This window comes from Carlito syrichta, unplaced genomic scaffold, assembly GCF_000164805.1.
Source record: "Carlito syrichta isolate Samal-C Ts95f unplaced genomic scaffold, Tarsius_syrichta-2.0.1 Scaffold287978, whole genome shotgun sequence".
Lineage (NCBI taxonomy): Eukaryota > Metazoa > Chordata > Mammalia > Primates > Tarsiidae > Carlito > Carlito syrichta.
Genome location: NW_007232074.1, coordinates 36662 through 57156, shown reverse-complemented (window position 1 = coordinate 57156; position 20495 = coordinate 36662). Strand labels below are relative to the sequence as shown.

The following is a 20495-nucleotide window of genomic DNA, read 5'->3' as shown; positions in this document are numbered from 1 at the left end:
AGTGAGACTCCAACTCAAAAAAAAAAAAAAAATAGAAACTTACAAAATTTTTAATCACTGTATAATTTCCTGTTGTTTACTTGCACCAGAATATTTTAAAAGTCATTTCTTTATTAATGGCCATATATCGATACAGATCTCACTGTTTTTGGGAACATGATAGTCATGCCACTCTGGTAAAGGAAGAATGCTGTTTCCCCTGTGTGTGCCTTCTACTTGGGATGTACTTCAACATACCATTGTTGCAAATGCTACTGAGATTAACAGCCCTGTCCAGACATCATTGCATACATAATGACATGCTATTATTTACTTTGGGAAAATGTCTAGCAGCATTATTTTTAGGGCAAAGACTATATATTTTTAACACTTTGATATTACCAAATAACTCTGTAGGTATTAGATACATTATGCCAGTGTATACTCCCACCTGTTGTGTTTATCCATACCCTGGTCAATATCAAATATTTTACTTTAAAAAACTTCTGCGATTTTAGGATATTTATATGATATAGATAATTAAAATATATACAGAAGGGTGTAAAACAAAAATGTCTTCTGTTCTCTGTCTTCTGTCTTCCATACCCTCCCAGTAAAAAATAGTTTTTGCCGTGTAGAAATTTTAAATTGTTATGTGGTCACATTATAGTCTTTTTCATTATGTTTCTTGCCTTGAGTGTCATGCTTAGAAAGGTTTCCATCATCTCCAAGAGTTGGAAAATGAGGTCTTAATGTTTTTTCCACTACCTTTACGAGGGTACTCTTTACATATAGAAAATACAATTTTCTGTATATTTTAATTAACTTTATATCTAAACTGAACTAAAATTTTAATTTCATAATTGCAAAAGATATTTAAAATCTCAAGCCCTTCACATTTTTTAGAATTCTGTTACTTTTTGATTTAGAAAAAAGTTTTATATATTGAGATTTGCTTTATATCTGTCCTTGAAAGTTGGAAAGTTTGGATTAAAAGGCAAAGTTTTAAGAAGCTGGTCTTTTTGTGAGATCCAATACTGTTAAATCATTGCTACAAATTAATAGTTGTCTGTCAGTTAAACGCTAAGCATAATATGGGGGAGACATGGTGCCTACCTTCATCTGGGAGCTATTGAAATAGTACAAGAGGTCTCAGAGGCTTAAGTTCTTCCACTGATAGCCCTTTTGGTCTCTGTGTTACTTTCTTTTCTTTTTTTTAAGTATCTCAGTTGCTTTATTTAAAAAATTAGGATTAATAGAATTTTTACCCTAAAAGGAATTATGAGGTCAAATAGTTTATTACCTTGCATTTAGCAAGATCCACTGTGGCATAATTCCAGAGAGATGAGAATTAGCTGTTTATACTGTTACCCAGAAAAATATTACATAATCCTCATAGTTGGTCTCAGTTATTATAACCCCTAAGTTTAAGCAATGTTTTAAAGTGATAACTAGCTCAAGTTTTCTTTTTTGGTTTAGAATCTTTTAATCTTTGACCCTAACTTAGTCAATCACCTTTAATCTTTGTGAGCCCTTGACTGTCTATCCCTGTTTTGTACCTCTCTAGTTGTGGGTAAAGCTGAATGTAAGTGAGAAATACGGCATCTGAATCAAAAGATTGTACGAGAGGGGACTCCCAAAAAACCCAGAATTATTTTTTGTAGGGCAGGCCCTTTGTAGTACAGGCTTCCCCCGTTAGGTAAGTGTTCTAGGAACTCATCACTTTTTATCTGGAAGTTTTGAGAAGGTTGCATTACGATTTGCAGAAGAAACATCTTGAATTATGGCAAACAGGTGACTGGTTCTTCTGCCATGACAACACACCTGCCCACACTGTGCTGAGTGTTCAATAGCTTTTGACCAAAAACACTATGGCCCCTGTGCCCTGCCCTCCTTTTTCACCCAATCTTGTTCCGAGGGACTTTGTTTTGCCCCCCACCCCCATGAAAAAGTCCTCAAAGGGAAATGTTTTGCCAATGTGGAAGAGGTGAAACAAAAAACATTAGAAGCACTTATAGGCATCAAAATTGATGAGTTCAAAAACTCTTGTGAGCAGTGGAAAAAGCATCTCGATAGTTGTATTGCATCAAACGGAGAGTACTTTGAAGGTGACTGAAGTTTAAACATGGAAGAATAAATATACACTTTTTTACAAATTCTGGGTTTTTTTGCCCCCCCATACATTGTGTACTTCTCACAGTCTAACATGTTTGCAGAATTATTTTTTCTTTATAAATACCACGTTTTTTGGATGGATGTTATACAAAAAGAAACATTCAGAGGTTTGATGACTGACTCTAGAAACCATCATATGAAAATTAAATGAAGCAATTTGGAATACATACTTAGCCTGAAGAGAAAAGTTATCAGAGATATTTCTAAAAAATCCATTGAAAACAGTTCTAATTTGGGAAAAGGGTTGAATATTCTCTGGTTTTATAGAGCGGAGGTAGGATAAGTGGGTGGGTGTTTGAGGGAAGTAGACTTCAGTTTTGAGAGGAAAAACTTGTCTGTTCAAAAAATGGGGTGGGTGTTTCATGAAGAGATGTGATTCCTGTTACTTGTCAGACAGGGATATGGGCAGGGCACTTGTGAGATCATTTTTGCGTTGATTGGAGATAGCACTAGATGACCTCTTAAATTTGTATTTTAATCCAGTGAGAGCCCTACCAAGGTGTGATACCATTTATGCTCCCAGATACATTTCTTGGTGCTTGTCATTTTCATTTATTTATTTATTTTTTAGTTGGGGTCTCTATTGCCTAGGCTGGAATGCAGTGGCATGATCACAGCTCACCGTGGCCTCTACCTCCTGGGATCAGGTGATCCTTCTGCCTCAGCCTCCTAAGTAGCTAGGACTGCAGTCACATGGCACCACGCCTGGCTAATTTTTTTACTTTTTCCATACACAAGGTTTCACTACATTGACCTCCTGGGCTCAAGCAATCCTCTCACCTTGGCCTTCTTCAGTGCCAGGGTTATAAGCATGAGCCTAGCCAGTGCTTCTTTTTTTAAGTTTGGATCAGACTCTTTTCTTTTCTTTTTTTTTTGGAGTTGGAGTCTCACTCTGTGGCCCAGACTGGAGTGCAGTGGCCGCTTCCGGCCACTGCAGCCTCGACCTTTTGGGCTCCGGTGAGCCTTCTGCCTCAGCCTTTCAAGTAGCTGGAACTATAGGCGTGCGCTACCACGCTTGGCTGATTTTTGATTTATTGTAGAGATGAGGTCTTGTCAAGTTGCCCAGGCGGGTCTCGAACCTGTGGGCTCAGGCTATCCACTCACCTCAGCCTCCCAAAGGCGCGGGATTACAGGCTGAGCCACTGAGCCCGGCCAACCTTTATTTTCTTAATTGCACTTTGTTTCTTTCTCCTTTTTGTTAATTATATAGAACATATATACAAAGAGTATATAAAATATGTTTGTGCAATTTAATGGATAATTACAAAACAAGTACCCATACAGCCATCACCCGAGTTAGGAAATAGGATATCAGCAACTAAAAAGCTCAGTATTTGCCTCGCTCTGATCATAATTCTCTTTCTCCTCTGAGGGAAAATTTGTGGCTTTCAGTGGTATTACAATTCTGTTTATTATGGTCACTGAGTTACCGGCTGACTGCAGATGTTATTTTCTTTCTCTGTAAGTGCGGCCATTCTCTCCCATCTTAGTGTTTTTCTTGTGTATTCTGCTGCACAGATTGGTCCTACCTGAAGCAGCCAGTCCAAGGACCTCTACTGTTACGGTTATATAAGGTGTGATGATAATATGATGTATCTGTTCATGGAAAGTTCAAGAATAAGAAAATGCAACTTAACTTTTTACGTCTACATTTCAAAACAGACGGTCACCTAAAATTTTAACATAAGGAATTTCTATTGTCTTGATTTTTATTTTAAGATGATTAAGAGCAGTTATAGTTAATTAATGAGGACCAAAAGCCTATCCCGTTTTTTAAAAAGAAGATTTTTTTTTGTCTTACAAGAAAGGAATGGTTTGTATTAGGAGCTTGCTTTAGTTTTGAATTGTAGCTTTATAGGTCAGACCACTTTCTTTTTTTTTTTTTTTTTGAGTTGGAGTCTCACTCTGTCGCCCAGACTGGAGTGCAGTGGCCGCTCCTGGCCACCGCAGCCTCAACCTGCTGGGCTCCGGTGATCCTTCTGCCTCAGCCTTCCGAGTAGCCAGAATTACAGGCATGACCACGCCCGGCTGATTTTTTGATTTATTGTAGTGATGAGGTCTTGCTGCCCAGGCAGGTCTCGAACCCACGGGCTCAGGCACTCCACTTACCTCAGCCTCCCAAAGGCGCGGGATTATAGGCTGAGCCACCGAGCCCATCAGTCAGATCACTTTCTAGGAGTCATTTGGTAAAAAAATTAATAGTAGTGACATTTGAATCAAATTAGATTTTTAAAGCACTTGATTTTCTCTTTCATTCGCAGTCATCTTTTTTTGCATAATTGAAATGATTAAAACATTTGAGGGATTTTATATTTCACTCAGAAACATGTGCTTGGATAATTAAATTAGTTTTATTAAATCCAGATTTCAGTTTTAAGGTAAAATATACAAATTGTTTTGAGGTGTTTATAGCTTTTTCCTCTCTCAAAAGTTAGCTAATTTATTGTGCATTTGCTTCACTTTATAGGTCATCAGAAGATTAAGAGAAAGAGGAGAGCCAATCAGACTGTTTGGAGAAACTGACTATGATGCTTTTCAGCGTTTAAGGAAAATAGAGATCCTCACACCAGAAGTTAACAAGGTAAGAGGCGGAACAGAACTGAAAAAACACCGCTGTGCCACATCAACTAGAATAGAGTGTGACTAATTGCCTTATTACAGGCAAAAATGGAAAAATGAAGTTGGCAGATTACTGTGGCTGAAAGTAAGTTTTTGTTAATTTAATTTTATTTTTTTTGAGTTGGAGTCTCACTCTGTCACCCAGACTGGAGTGCAGTGGCCGCTCCTGGCCACTGCAGCCTCGACCTGCTAGGCTCCAACGATCCTTCCGCCTCAGCCTTCCAACTAGCTGGAACTACAGGCGTGCACTACCACACCCATCTAATTTTTTGATTTATTGTAGAGATGAGGTCTTGCCAAGTTGCCCAGGCAGGTCTCAAACCCGCGGGCTCAGGCAATCCACTCACCTCAGCCTCCCAAAGTATGGGATTACAGGCTGAGCCACCGAGCCCGGCCTTTTGTTAATTTTTTGAAAAGCACGTATCAAGCATACAGTTTAATGCATTTTGATAAATGCATACAGCCATGTAACCACTACCCTTATAAAGATATAGTACATTTTCACCCCCCAGGAAGTTCCCCAGTGGCCTTAGCCAATCCTCATACCTTTCCTTCACTCCTGGGGAACCACCTCTTGAATTCTTTCACCATATATTAATTTTACTTGTTCAGTATGTCGAATGAATAGACTCAGAGTGCGCGTCTGGCTTCTTTTGCTCAGCATTGCAGTTTTTAGATTCTTCCATGTTATTGCAGATACTGGTAGTTTCCTTTTTGTGTCAGTGGTATTCAGTTGTATCAATATACCACTATTTGTTTCCAGTTTTGGGCTCTCAGGATTAAACTGCTGTGAACATTCTTATACAAATCTTCTTTGGAACCGTGTTATTTCTCTTAGGTAAATATGTCACATATCTTGGGAAAATACCTAGAAATGGAATTACTGAATGATAACAGTAGATGTGCTTAACTTCCAAACACCAGCATTTGGTATTGTTAGTCTTTGTGATTTTAGCCATCTTCTTTGATGTAGCAGTATCTCATTGTGGCTCTGTTCAACTCTCTGGTGACTACACAAGAAGAGCATCTTTTCATAGATGTATCTTCTTTTGTGCAGTATTTATTAAGGTCTTTTCTTCATTTTTTAATTGGGTAAATTTTTTAAAAAAGAATTATAGGAATTCTTTTCATATTCTGGATATAAGTCCTTTGTCAGAATCACAGATATGTTTGAGACTATTTTCTCCTGGTCTGTGGCTTTCCTACTCCCTTAATGGAGTATTTTGCCGGTAGAAGTTTTAGCTTTTGATGGAGATCCTTTTAATCAGTTTTTCCTTTTATAGTTATTGCTTTTTGTGTGCTGCTTAAAAAAATCTTTGCCTATTCCAGGCTTTCAAAGATATATTCTGTATTTTCTTTTAGAAGCATAATAGTTTTGCTTTTACATCTCTGATCGTGTCTCATAGCTCAGCATGTGGTCTTTTCTATGGGCTGTTGAAAAGAGTGTTTTGACTTTGATTATTCAGTTCTACAAATGTCAATTACAGTAGTGTTGTTCAGATCTTCTGTGACTTTTATTAACTTCTTATCTTCTTCCTCTGTCAGTTATTGGGAGACAGGCGACCATGTACAGACCACCCCAAAACTTAGTCGTGTAAAAGGATTTGTTATTATATAATCTTTTTTAGTCATCTGTGATTGTAACAAACCACTCTGAAACCTGGTAGCTTAAGATAATTATTGTGTCTCACAGTTTTGAGGTTTGATTGGGCTGGACTGGGCAGTCTTTCATGTGATGGCAGTCAGAGGAAGGCTGTGACTGAAGCCAACTGAGGCCTCCCCTGGGCTGTCCTCTGTACTGGTTGGTGTCTCCCCGTATGCCTGGCGCTGGTCTCGGAATGGCAGGATCCACCGGAGCTGGCCTGGCCCCTCCTGCCACGTGCTCTCTGCCAGCTCGCTTCGGCTTTCTCACTGCTTTCCTTATTTGTTGCAAACTGCTTTTCTGCTTCACTTCTCAACTTTGCTGTTCCAGCCTCACAACGCTGACAGTTGCCTTTCGGTCCCCACGGTCTGTGAGGACCACTTTTCCTATGCCTGCTGTGTTTCTCTCTCCTATGCCTCGGTTGAGATCTTGCCCTCATACTTTCCAACAATTCAGATTCCATCTTTTCTCTGAACCTTGATCCCGATCAGAATTAATTGCTTCCTTCTCTGTGTTTCCATAATTAAACTTGTTAGTGCACTTACTATAATTCACTCATATTAGTTATGTGCATATTTATCTCTTCCTGGTGGGCACGGGCTGTTTTATTTTTGTATGCCAAGTCTAGTGCCTTGCACAGAGAGGTTTTGAGGAAAGGGCACAGGAGCATAAGGTCTGGATTCCCTTCCTGAATTATAATGTGAATTATGCAACCGTTGGCAAGAACCTGAGGATCCTCATTTGTAGAATAGAGGTAGTGCTATCTGGTTGTGAGAATCAAATGAGATGACTGGGAGTCTCTGGCATTGTGCTTTGTACATAGCAGGTTCTGAGCATTTGGTAAATAAGAGTGTTTTGAGTTGAATGTTTCTCATCCATGCTTATGAAAGGACAGTGCTTCTAATAGAATAACATTAGGAGTTAACATTTGTTGAGTGGTTCCTGTGCTCCAGCAACTGCTCAAAGCACACTATACAGTTATTAACTTATGCTTATAAGGCTCTGGAATGTCCTAGCACGTAGTAAGTGTTAAATAAAATAAAAATATATAATTTGACATGTAGTCATTACATAGTCATCACATAGTCGATGGTAATATTATTCCCATTTTACGGGTGAAGCAACTGAGGCATACAGGGGTTAAATAAGTTGTCCAAAAGCTTAGTCAGTGGCAAGGTTTTGAACCCAGGTAGTCTTCCCTCTCTGCCACTACCCTACAGACATCTCACTGGCGCTTACACCTCTAAGCTGCTTCTCATTCATGTTTAGGAAACTGAGACTTCCGTTTTTAATTAAAAGATAATGAACTGGATATGTGTGAAATGTGGAGTTTGTTGGCTTGCTAGAAACATAGTTGAGGCCTGGGATATAGATGAGACCCAGTTTTATTTCATTGACATTTCTGAATGTTTTGGGAGTTTAAAGTAGTTGAAATGAGTCTAAACGTTATAAAAGAACTGGGAAAACAGGACTCTACGGACACCTGATGACTTCACAAAGCCTCATTAGAAAATGAGAGCATTTATGGAGATCTTGCTTGGATTTGTCACTCATTCTGTTTCCTTTTTCTGACCATCAGACTGGCCATAGTTCATACATTCTTTAGGTATGTTCACAACAGTTAACTTCAAACGAACTGTAATGATAGTTATATGATGAATTGGTACGTTGCTTGAGTCCCTAGTTCGGCTGAGCTCTTAAACTTTTGTGGAGAAAAACTGAGTTGTATTTATTTAAGGACAAATCCAAGGTGAGCTACCAGTGACATTTCATAACAGGTGTGCTTCCTTTGTCACCTTTCTCAGGGGTTGAGGAATGATCTCAAGGCCGCTTTGGATAAGATCGACCAGCAGTACCTCAATGAAATTGTGGGTGGTCAGGAACCTGGAGAAGAAGACACACAGAATGACTTGAAGGTTCACGAAGAAAACACTACCATCGAAGAGTTAGAGGTGATGTCTACACCAGCCCAGTGCTTTCCTTGGGAGGGGATGGTTGAGCAGGTTGTTTAGTGCAGTGCACGCTGTTGTCTTTGGTCAGTGCAAAGGCCCTTCTTTTGTTTCCTGCTTTTATTTGTTTACTCCCCTTTTTCTTATTCTCCACTCACACTCCCCTACTTTGTACCTTCAAAAGTAACCATTCCTTGTATTTGCTGGCGTTCTTGTGAAACCTGCAGCGTTTTGTGTGTTGTTTACCTTTGATTTACCTAAATGATACTGTTCTGTGAAATTCTTTATTCTCCTTTTGTCCCTTTCTTTTTTTCACTTAGCACTGTGTTTTTAAGATCCACCCTTAGATCCACATATGTGCATGTAATTTGTGGCTTTTAATTGCTATGAGCATTCTGTGTATGATGCCGTTCGCGGCATTCCACTTTCTGTTGCTGCGTAATGCTGGACAGCTGGGTGTTCCCAGCTCTCTCTTACCACTGGCCGTTTTATGATGAATGGACTCGTGCCTAACCGTGATGTCCCAGAAGAGGGGACTGTGAGGTCTACGTATGAATATCCCACTTGTCTAAGTGCTGCCAGGTTGCTCTCTGGAATGGCTGTCTCAGCGTATACCCACCCCAGCAGTGTGAGGGACTGTGTCCCTCCATCGCTGCCAACACTTGGCAATATCTCGCTTTTTAGTTTTTGCCACAGTGTCGCGTGTGGAATGATTTATAGAGTCTTAATTAAAAGCCGGTATTGTATCCTGTAAGCATCTAGCATGTGAAACTATGGCTCAGAGTTCTTAATGCTCAAAGAAACACAGACTTGCTTTTGTTACCTTTGACTCCTGGCTGTCGCACATGCAGATGTCTGAGTGAGGTCAGAGTTGAGGAGGGTGTTAGGAGGATTTTATTCTCCTGCCTCCCCTAACACCTGCTGACAGTCCCTACATTTTACTAAATTGATTGGTGTGGAGAACCAGTTGTGGGATTTTTTTTCTTTGTTTTTAAAAACAGCTTTCTTTACTTATTTACATACCATGCCATCTACCCATTTAATACATACAACTCAGTGATTTTGGGGTATTTGGATAAAATTGACCAGCAGTACCTCAATGAAATTGTGGGTGCTCGGGAGTGTACTCACAGGTGGTGCAGCCATCATCATCATCTAATTTTAGGAAGTTTTTGTTTCTGCCAAAAGAAATCTCAAATCCATTAGCAGTCATTCCTTTCCCCCTTCTTGGTCTTTTGATTCACAAAGATAGCATGCTCTCTAAATTTAAGTGGTAAATCAGTGTTTTTTGTTTTTGTTTTTTTGACCTCCCTAGAAATTCTATCAGTTTTTGTTTGTGTTTGAGTCAGAATCTCACTCTGTTGCCCAGGCTGGAGTACTACGGCATGATTATGGCTCACCAAAGCCTTGACCTCCTGAGCTCAGGTGATCCTTCCGCCTCAGCCTCCAAAGTAGCTGGGACTGCAGGTGGGTGCCACCGTGCCTGGCTAATTTTTTTATTTTTGTGTAGATGAGGTCTTGTGATGTTGCCAGGCTGGTCTTGATCTCCTGGGCTCAAATGACCTTCCCACCTTGGTCTTCCAAAGTGTTGAGATTACAGCGTGAGCCACTGCGCCTGATCCCTGCCATGATTTTAAATAAAATTGAGCAGTATATGTGACGAAGAGCCATATTTAGATTGGTGCTAATGATATATATGTTCAGCTCTTGCTTTGTACTAACGAACAGAAGCATTATTTCCTTTTCTTCAGGCACTGGGGGAGTCCTTGGGGAAAGGCAATGATCATAAAGACATGGATATCATCACCAAATTCTTGAAGGTGTGTATCGTTGGCTGGGAACGAGGCTGTTTTGGATGCTTAAGAGGTGTTCTTGTTTTTTGGATTATCAGGGGTTAAATACTGGAAAGGAAGCCCTGGATAAACATCCCTTGCATATGCACTGTGTTTATGATATCACTGTGCAGTTGGGTATGGCAGTTCATGAAAGAACATGGGTATTTACTTTCCTTGTGGTACATTTGTTTAAAACTGACTTATTAGTATAAACACCTAGAAAAGAATTGACAGCCACAGGATGAACAAGAAGTTTGGGGGAGTTTCTTATTTTTTTCTTAAATACCCTAAGAAGGAGTACAGTAGATTGTTCCAGAAGCTTTTATGAGAGGTTGGTGACAGTAAGGAAAGAAAAGTGGTAGAAAGACATGGTATAAAGTGATCACATCCGCAACTTTGCAGAGAGTGTTCATTGCTTGTGTTCTGCAGCTGGCTGTCCGTGTTTTCTGTGGTGTCTGATACCATTCTCTTCTCAGCAGCTCTCTACAGTGGTCTAGTAGAGTATGTGCAAATCCTAGGTTCATACACTGTGTTCAGACCAAGAGGTTTCAATGCAGGAATGCTTTTTTCTTGTATGTACAGTTGAAATACAATACACTAGTCGTCAAGGTTCTGAATGTGTTGAGGAGATGGCATGGGAGTAGGTAGGGCCTGGCAGCAGGCATGGGCTAGCCCTTCCTCTGTGAACGGCAGCCTTTCTTTGTAGATGGCATGCATATGTGACACCACCAGAGGGGCGAGCGCCTCAGCCTTCTCTGTTACTACTTCTAGAAAGCGTGCTCTGTAGGTAGACAGTTACCTCAGGGGGTACCGGGGTAGTTTTCTGGGGGTGGGGGGCTGTGAGTTCATAGTTTCTTTCTCTTTTTTTAATTTCTTCTTGTTTAGACAGGTGCTTTAGTGGGAATTTTTAGTGGAATTGTGGAATTGTGGTCTCTACTGCATACACAGAGGGTCCAAATATTACAATTTGGAAGACTGATTAAATATCACAGTCTCCCAAATCAATAAAGATATTATTAAATTCATGTTGCAGAGAGAGTATGTGTAGGTGAATTTAATAGCAAAAACATGGAACCAACCATGTTGCCCATCGAAGCTGGACCGGATAAAAAATTGTGGTACATATACACAGTGGAATATTATGCTGCCATAAAGAAGGACAAATATATGCACTTTGCAGCAAATTGGATGGACTTGGAGTCTATCATGCTCAGTGATTTATCACCGAAACAAAGAACTGAGTTCCATATGTTCTCACTCATAAGATGACCTTGAACAATTATAATGCTGTAAGGAAGCAATTGACAATAGTGGAAAACTGTCAGGGGAGGGGGGGTGGGACTGGCAGTTGAGGGAAACTGCTAGGGGTGGGAGAAGCATTCCTCATCAACAAGGGTACCTGCATGATCAATGTTTGTATACCTAACCCTGAATTGTACCCTACATCTTTATAATACATAAATAAATTTAAAAAATAAAAATAAAATAAAAAAAGAAATGCAGATAAGAGTTTATTTCCATCAAGTAGTTAACTATGAGAGATCTGATAGTTCTTTTTTGGGGGGAAATGGATTATTTGATTTGGGAATATATACAGACCAGGGAAGTTTGTGACTTGCCAAAGGCATTACTTGAGAGCATTCATGACAACTTAAGCCAAAATAGCTCATCAGTTCAGTATTATTTAATCATTCAAGACATTTACTTGAAGAATGACAGTGTACTCTTGTGTTTTGGAAAGGTTTTAAATGTATCGAACCACTGGGTGGCGTTGTAGCCTAAATTTACCCGTTCTTTCAACAGTTTCTTCTTGGTGTTTGGGCTAAAGAATTGAATGCCAGAGAAGATTACGTGAAACGCAGTGTGCAGGGTAAACTGAACAGTGCCACTCAGAAACAGACTGAGTCCTACCTCAGACCGCTTTTCAGAAAGCTACGGAAGAGGGTGAGTTTTTTCAGACTATGCTTTTTTAAAACGACTTTAAAAAAATAGAATATGTATATTTAGAATAAATTATGTCTGTTTTTCATACACATAATAGGTTCCAAAATTATTTATGCTTTTTTGTTTTCCAGAATCTTCCTGCTGATATTAAAGAATCAATAACAGATATTATTAAATTCATGTTACAGAGAGAATATGTGAAGGTACGTTATCATGCTGTGCTTTAAAATTGGTACAAGCATATCTAGGTTCTGTGTATAATACAATGTTCACTTGGGATGGGAGGATTTCATATAGTAGATTTAAGAATAATTTGGAAATGGGCTAGTGGTGAAAAAGTTTTATTTTCTATTGTGTTGGTCAGCTTTATTGTTAGGCATTGAGTAGCAAACCTTCAGACCACAACTGTATTTTTTTTCACAACTGTATTTTCACAGTCATTTTAAAGATAGCTCTGAACTGTATATAGGCAATGTCCATTTTATGAGTGGGATTGAATTTCTAAGTGGTTGCTTATGGCTTGGAATGAATTTTCCCATAGAAACAATATTTTATAGATTAGTTTCCCAGACCACTGTAAAAGGCTGTTTAATCTATAATATAACTGGACGGTTGTACTGAAGATACAGTGGAATTTAGCCACTCTTTGTAATTGTTTCTATGGAAAATGGTCCAAGTAAGGGTACTGGGACTCACCTCTCCCATTTCAGTCCTGCAGCAACAGAGCCCATGCCGAGCGAGCCTTTCTCCTTGCACCAATGTCTTTGCTCCTGAATGGGCTCTGGAGGAGGTGGTGGCGGGAAAAGGCTCTGGTGTCCAGGGCTCCTGGGGTAGAGTTTAGGAAGTGGTAGAGGGGAACGAGAGAAGAGGCCAGGGTTTGAGGGCAGTTTCTAGTGGCTGTGCTTCCCAGGAGACCAGGGGTAGAGTGTTCAGTGCAGCAATCCCAGCAGCAGTGCCAAAGCGGTAGGGAAGCGGGTTGCTGTCACTTCCTTGGTGCTGTGAGTGCCTATGTCCTCACCCAAGAAGGGGCTGCTGGTGTTCCTGGGTGACTAGGTGGTTGACTTGCCAGAGCCTTGGGCTAAGGAGGCTCACGCCATGGTTTCACTCCCTGTAAGAGCCCGTTAGTTTTCTCAAGTAAAATATGTTTGCCTTGTGGTTATACATTTGTTCTTCATTTCTGTTAGTGCATGATTCTCACTAAGGATGGTTGCCTCGGAATGGGTGGATAAGGTCACTATCAGTGCAGAAACAAATCACTTGCCTGCTGGAGTTTCCTCTTGTTACTTTTTCTTCTGATCGTATATCAGAACTAGGTGGAAAGGATATTTTCTATAAACTACAGAGAGAACTAAGAAACTTTCATAACCTGTTTGGACTTTTTTTTTTTTTTTTAATTTGGGGGAAACTAAATATTGGAATTTTTATCAGTTAGGGTCTAATGTTAAAGTTTACACACATGAGAAATAGTGATTAAAAATAGAGCTTTATAAAGTCTGTTGAGCAGAACAAGTTCATGTTTATTTTTAGGGTAGAAAATGATCTTCCAATTAACATATCTGTAGTACTTGACTTTTTTTTTCACATTCAACTCTCCATATCAATCACATAAGTGTTTGATTTTTGAAATTAAAATCTCGTTGAGGCCCGGCTATATAAACGTCTCAGAAACTCTTGGGGTCTTTTAGAATTTACTTGCTTTTTGTTTTTTACTTTCTTTTGACTTACAGCTAGCCAGGCTTGGTTAAGAAAAAGAACCATTTGTCTTCATTGGTTCCTGTCTTCACGTTTAGTATCTTTTCTTTTAAGGTTCTTGGCAGGTGGGAGGCTTGAGGGGGCCAAAGTGAGCTGATCTCATCCCTCAGCTATCTGAGTCAGGGGCCAGTATTTCCTCTGTGTTTACACATCTGTTATGGGCCCTGTGTGGTCGTCCCAGCACACAGAGCCCCCCCTGCCTTCAGAGTGCTGCAGTGCTGTGCAGGGAGTAGGCATCATTTCAGATTGGACTATGAAAAACCAGTTAGCCTCTGTCTTCTACATGACCACCTGTGGAGAAGCCTGGGTCTAGTGGAAACCCAAACTAGAAATTCCGTGATTGCATCGCATCAAGTTACCTACCTGCTAATTCCAGATCTGCAATGTATTAATTTCCAACACACAAAGGCTGCCGAGGAACGTTTGTCTTTTTCACTCACAAGCTAGCTTTGGTTTCTGTTTTTCCATGGAGATTTGTGGTCCTAGGTTAGGACAGTCAGTCACCCCATATTTTGATCTCTTTTGTTTGAATAATGGGAATAGTAATATTTTCAACGTGCCCAAAAGGTGGGTGAAAGTTACGTCATGAAGAGCTGTGAAATACTTGAGGTAAAGATTGAGACCAACACCATATTTTTGACTTTCTGGTTTCTTCTTAAATGTTCCTTCTTCAGGCGAACGATGCCTATCTTCAGATGGCCATAGGAAATGCACCATGGCCCATTGGCGTCACTATGGTTGGCATCCATGCCAGAACTGGCAGGGAAAAGATTTTTTCTAAGCATGTTGCACATGTTCTAAACGATGAAACTCAGCGGAAGTATATTCAGGTAAGCAGTTTGGAGGGCCAGGATTTGCCCCAGAGGTTAACATTCTCCAATCCCCAAAATTTAAAGTTTTGAGAGCAGGCAAAAAATTATAGTGCATAGGACAGAGCATGACAGGATGACAGTCCCTTGTGATAAGCACTTGCACTTGAGACACTGAATAAAGTAAAAATCTTAACTCTCATATGTGGTGGAAGGGAGGGTGGAGGGTTATGCTTTATTACCTTATCACTGAAATAAAACTATCACAGATAGCATCTGATGAGCTCAAGTTTCCCTTGCTAATATATATGTCTAAAAAATTTGATGTGTGTACAAACTCTCCCATTTGGGAGTGTTATGAGGGTAACATATTTAGAGTATTTTTTAATAAATCCTCCTTGGTTGCTTTCAAGGTAAGAGTTAACATCTAGGCTAAAAGGATATGGAAGTAAAGTCTTGTCTTTAATGTATGTAATCATTTCTAAATAGCATATAACAGCACCTTTCTTAGTCACATTGATAGGTGTACTATAGTGTTTCTGGTTTATTTTCTTAAAGGCATACCTTACATAAAGTTGTTTGCACTGTTGTTGGGCTATGCCTTTCCCCTTAGTGGGAAAAAAATCAACTATAATTATAATGATCCTGCTTTTGTCAAATTGTCAGCAGCCCAGATTGTGTCTGTATAATGACTTTTGCTGGATGATAAGGCTAAAACTTGAACGATACTCTGGAAGTTTACTTAAAATTTAAAGTTCACTTAAAATGCATAAGTGCTTCCAGATTTTGTGCCAGAGAATAGTCATTACCATATTCATGAATTATCTTTTTGTTTGTATTTCAGTTCCAAGTGCTGAATGTTAATTTGTGTCATGCTTTATGCCTTATTCACATATATTAGCATTTTAAAATACAATTTCAGTGACTCCCTAATGTGAACTGTAGACTTCATAGAGTTCAAATATACTTCTGGAAATTCAAGCACATTTCCATTTTTTAACAGCTACCAGTGACTGTATTAAAGGCAAAAACTTTTAGCTGAAAAAAAAATTGTTTGAAGTTAGCAGCAGAAAACAGTTTCTAAGGATTGTATTTGTTAATTGTGTTCATCTATACCTTGGCCGAAGTATAGCATATAAAAGTTCCTATGATTAGATACATTGTCTCAAGGTAGCATTTCTTTTTGTAAGTAGTGCTATGATTTCCACCTCTCTATGGACTGTTTTTCTTATTTATTTATTTTTTTAGTTGACATTCACTCTGTTACCCAGGCTGGCATGCAGTGGCACGCTCACAACCACTGTAGCCTCCACCTACTGGGCTTAGGCAATCCTTCTGCCTCAGCCATCCAAGTAGCTGGAACTATATGCATGCACTACCACGCCTGGCATATGATTTTCTTTGTAAAAGTTATACCTGTTATTTATTTTAGAAGATTTTGGAAGCTATGACCTGTCCTCCCTCTGTTGTTCTCCTTTTTAGCTGCTCTTTGCCCTTTTCAAAAATTACTTCTTTTTGCCCCAAGGTGATTAGGGAAAGGTGGTGAGCATACTTTATCTGTAATTTCGGAAGCCATTTGATGTAGACCCAGTAACCTTGTGGATAGGCCACAAGCAGGTGGACTCATAGCTGGTTGAGACAGGAAAGTCATGGAGCCCTTAGTGATAGATCCATGTCTCTTAGGGTGGGTGCTTGTGACCTGTGTCCTAGGGTCTTAGCGACTTCAGTGCTGTCCTGATCAGCATTTTTATGACTGATTTGGATGACTCTACAGAGATTGGTCTATCAGGTTTGCAGCAACAAGAAACTAGAAGGGATAAGGATGTGTGTTAAGGTGTAAAATAAGTTTATATTCCAAAAGTTCTTGACAGATTGGCGAGAAGGGTATATTCTAAAAATATAGTATTTAGCAAGAATTACCATAAGAAAATGTAAATCTAATAACCCATTTGCCTACGTATACAATTTGTGCAATGAATTTAGACAGATTAGGGAATTTAATGGACTGAATTTAGTGCAATAAAATTGGTAGTGTGATATGGCCACTAGAAATGTTAATGATGCTTAGGCTACATTAGTCGACCTAAACATTTACTGTATGTTCCACAGAGCAAGAACATAGTTCACTGTTGTGTTCCTAGAATCCAGAACAATATCTGTCACACAGTGGATGCTCAGTACATGTTTGCTTATTGAATACATATTCTGTAAAATAAAGAGACTTGATAGTCTTGCTCTTTTTCTAGTCCTTGAGAAAGGATACTCTTGGTGGGAATCTGGGCAAGAGATCTGTAGATAATGGTAGAATTCTCTGGTGGAAAAGGATTAAGCTTGTTCTATGCAATTAAGGGCCAATTAAAGTATAAGTAGACAGATTTTCAATCAGTTTAAGGAAACTTTTTTTTTGAGTCATAGTCTTACTCTGTTGTCCAGGTTGGAGTGCCGTGGCATGCTCTTGGCTACCACAGTCTCGACCTGCTGGGCTCAGGCAGTCCTTCCACCTGAGCCTTCCAAGTAGCTATAACTACAGGTGTGTGCCACTGTGCCTGGCTAATTTAAAAAAAAAAATCATTGTAGAGACATGATCTCACCAGGTTGTAGGCTGGTCTTGAACCCCTGGGCTTCGGCAGTCCTCTCACCTCCACCTCCCAAAGTGCAAGGATTATAGTCGTGAGCCATTGCTCCCAGCAGAAATGCTTTTTTAAAAAATTTTTTTTAAAGCTTTTTATTTTGAAATAATTAAAGACTCACAAGAAGCTTTTTAATAGGCAGAATTGTTCCAAGGTGGAAATGGAGAAAGACATTGCCACTTGATGTCTGTAAACATTGACTGTTACCCACTTTGGCCCTTGGATTTCCTCATTCTTTTCTGCCATTTTCCCTGGAAGCCATTGCTTAAACCTAAAGTTGCAACTCATGTACCCACTGCGGTCAGTCAGATAACAAGTGAAGTGTTTGAGAAACCTTGTACCCTCTCTTCTGATCTACTTTTTACATAGGCTCATTTCATTTTCCTCTCGGCTCCGCTAGCCTCTCTGTTGTTGGAGTCCCCTGAGCTCATTGTTACCTTGTAGGACTGTGGTTCAAAAATTGCTGCATCTTTCATTTTTTTTTTTTTTTTGAGTTGGAGTCTCACTCTGTCGCCCAGACTGGAGTGCAGTGGCCGCTCCCGGCCACCGCAGCCTCGACCTGCTGGGCTCCGGCGATCCTTCCACCTCAGTCTTCCGAGTAGCTGGAATTACAGGCACGCGCTACCGTGCCCGGCTGATTTTTTGATTTATTGTAGAGATGAGGTCTCGCTGCCCAGGCGGGTCTCGAACCCGCGGGCTCAGGCAATCCACTCACCTCAGCCTCCCAAAGGCGCGGGATTACAGGCTGAGCCACCGAGCCCGGCTTCATTTATTTTTTTAATGAGAAGCTAAAATCTTGGCTTTTTAGAAAAGTGTACTCTCTGCTTTCCTGTTTTTTAAATATTGGCACCCAATTTTTAAAATTGACATTGTGTAAGGCTAACCAAAGTGTCAGTGTGATCGATGTCTCAAACCCATAGTGCAGCTCAGGTAAAAGAATGCTGCTACCCCCATGTTAGAGTTGTATGAAATTCTGGATTACAGTTAGCTGAGTCATTTACTAAGTGTCTTGCACATCTTTCGTTTGTTACTTGTTACCTAGGTGAGGTTGAGTTGAGTTATCCTAAAAAGGGGGCAATTTAAATACATGATTTGAAGTTTAAGCAGACTTTTTCTTAAAGGGTCAGGTGGTCAATGACTCAGGCTTTGCATTTCTGTGGCCACTGTCCAGCTGCTCAACGCAGTAGCTGTCATGCGAAAGCAGCTGGTGACTAGTTCCAGCAAAACTCTGTAAGAGGCAAGTAGCCCGAGGATCACAGTTTGCTGATCCTTGGTGAATGTAAATACCGAAACCTACTTGCTGAGGAGGTAATTGTGAACATCGTCTGACAGAGTAATCATTTCTTTTTAAATTGCAGTATGATATACCTCAACAAATTGTGTGGTGCTCGAAACGTGCTAACCTTAGTTGTATGGCACAGTGATTCTTGGTATGTGTGTATCAAGCTGTAACAAAAGACCTAGAGCTAGGACATTTCCAGCAGGTTCCTTCATGCCTGTTCCCAGCCTGAGTTCCCTCCACCTGCGAAATAACCGCTATTCTGACACGTGCCATTATGGGTTGGCTTTGCCTGTTCTTGGACATCATGTCAATTAAATGGCAACTTGTAATGTGTGGGATAATTTTTTTGAATTTAGAAATACTGATGAGAAATAAGGTTTATAAAATTCGGTAGAAAACTGTTTAAGGGGCTGTTTCAGTGGAACACGATTTAATCTTTTGGTTTTATGCAAACTTCTATAGAATTTAAACAGTGGAAGTTGTTTGAAGTGTCCTCTTTCTCACAGAAATTAAGTGTACCATGGGGAGGTTTTCTCACCAGGCAGGTCAAAGAAGAGTTCTATAGCCTGTTTGTTTGCCTGAAGTCTAGGGTTAGATTGAAAATGGTGGTTGTGCTGGGCTCAGTGGCTCAGCCTATAATCCCATGCCTTTGGGAGGCTGAGGTGAGTGGATTGCCTGAGCCCGCGGGTTCGAGACCCGCCTGGGCAGCGAGACCTCATCTCTACAATAAATCAAAAAATCAGCCGGGCATGGTAGTGCATGCCTGTAATTCCGGCTACTTGGAAGGCTGAGGTGGAAGGATCGCTGGAGCCCAGCAGGTCGAGGTTGCGGTGGCTGGGAGCGGCCACTGCACTCCAGTCTGGGCGACAGAGTGAGACTCCAACTCAAAAAAAAAAAAAAAAAAGAAAATGGTGGTTGTAACTTTAAGGCCTTTGTTCATTCTCACAAATGCAGACATAACCTTTGGCTGAGATTTTAGTAAAGCTCCTTTTACACAGATTATAGGAAGCTCTTGGTTATTTAGAGACTATAATTCAGACATTTCCAGATGTCTCTTGAGGACGTTCACATCTTGGGCATTCTTTACTCATCATAAAGAAGGAAGGAAGGTAAACCAGAGAAGGAAGATGTGATGAAACACACATCCAATGACTGTTGGCTGCTCTGGGGCCACTCTCACCTTCCTCACCGTGTTCCATGCCCAGAACCTGACTTTTATGGGCACACTGACAGGCTGGCTCCCTTGCCTTCTGGCTTCTGATTGGGTGGGCAGTGAGAGGGACTAGAAGGCCTTTTGTAGGTGGGAGAAGAACCGGCAGGGTATTTATTTCCTGGGCTTCCTCCCTGCAGAGCTCCTGCGGGTGACTGCACCCCGGGGCCCAGGCCATCGCTTCTCTCCGGTGGCTGTCTCCATACACTTAGCCCTTCTGGGTTCCAGTAACCACTCCCCCCATCAGCCTTTCAGAATTCTTGCTGACCACAGCTCCTCAGTATTGCCAGCAGCAGGGTGCTGTACTGGGTCCTGTTGGACTTTGAAACATCCTCACAACTAATGCTCCGCCATCAGATGACTCCGTCTGAGTGGGCCCTTGTTTTCTGCTGGTATCCTCCTTGGTACATGTAGATGAATTGATCTGTGCACTGTGTTACACACAGATTCCTTTGGGAGTTAGAAGATTAAGGAATAATGTTTTTCTAAGTAATTTTTCTTAATTTTTCAGTATTATAAAAGGCAAAATATCTTTTATATTTATGATATTCCTCTCTGGCAAGTTGTTTTCAATAACCTTAAGTTTGTGTAAATTGCCAAGTAAGAACATGATTTCAACATTTTATGTCAGTTATCTCAATCCATATTTTAGTTTTGGGCATATTTCAT

At 40.3% G+C, this 20495-nt stretch overlaps 1 protein-coding gene across 2 annotated transcripts in view; it reads left to right on the top strand.

Annotated features, from left to right (window-relative positions):
- The window catches only part of PRPF18 (pre-mRNA processing factor 18), a 40038-nt gene that overhangs the window by 11246 nt on the left and 8297 nt on the right, over window positions 1-20495 (top strand). For both annotated transcript variants that reach the window (XM_008053240.2, XM_008053239.2), the window contains 6 exons: window positions 4622-4735; window positions 8221-8367; window positions 10116-10184; window positions 12003-12143; window positions 12275-12346; window positions 14570-14725. In XM_008053240.2, the coding sequence (XP_008051431.1) occupies window positions 4622-4735; window positions 8221-8367; window positions 10116-10184; window positions 12003-12143; window positions 12275-12346; window positions 14570-14725 (699 nt within the window). The remainder of the gene's footprint in view (window positions 1-4621; window positions 4736-8220; window positions 8368-10115; window positions 10185-12002; window positions 12144-12274; window positions 12347-14569; window positions 14726-20495) is intronic.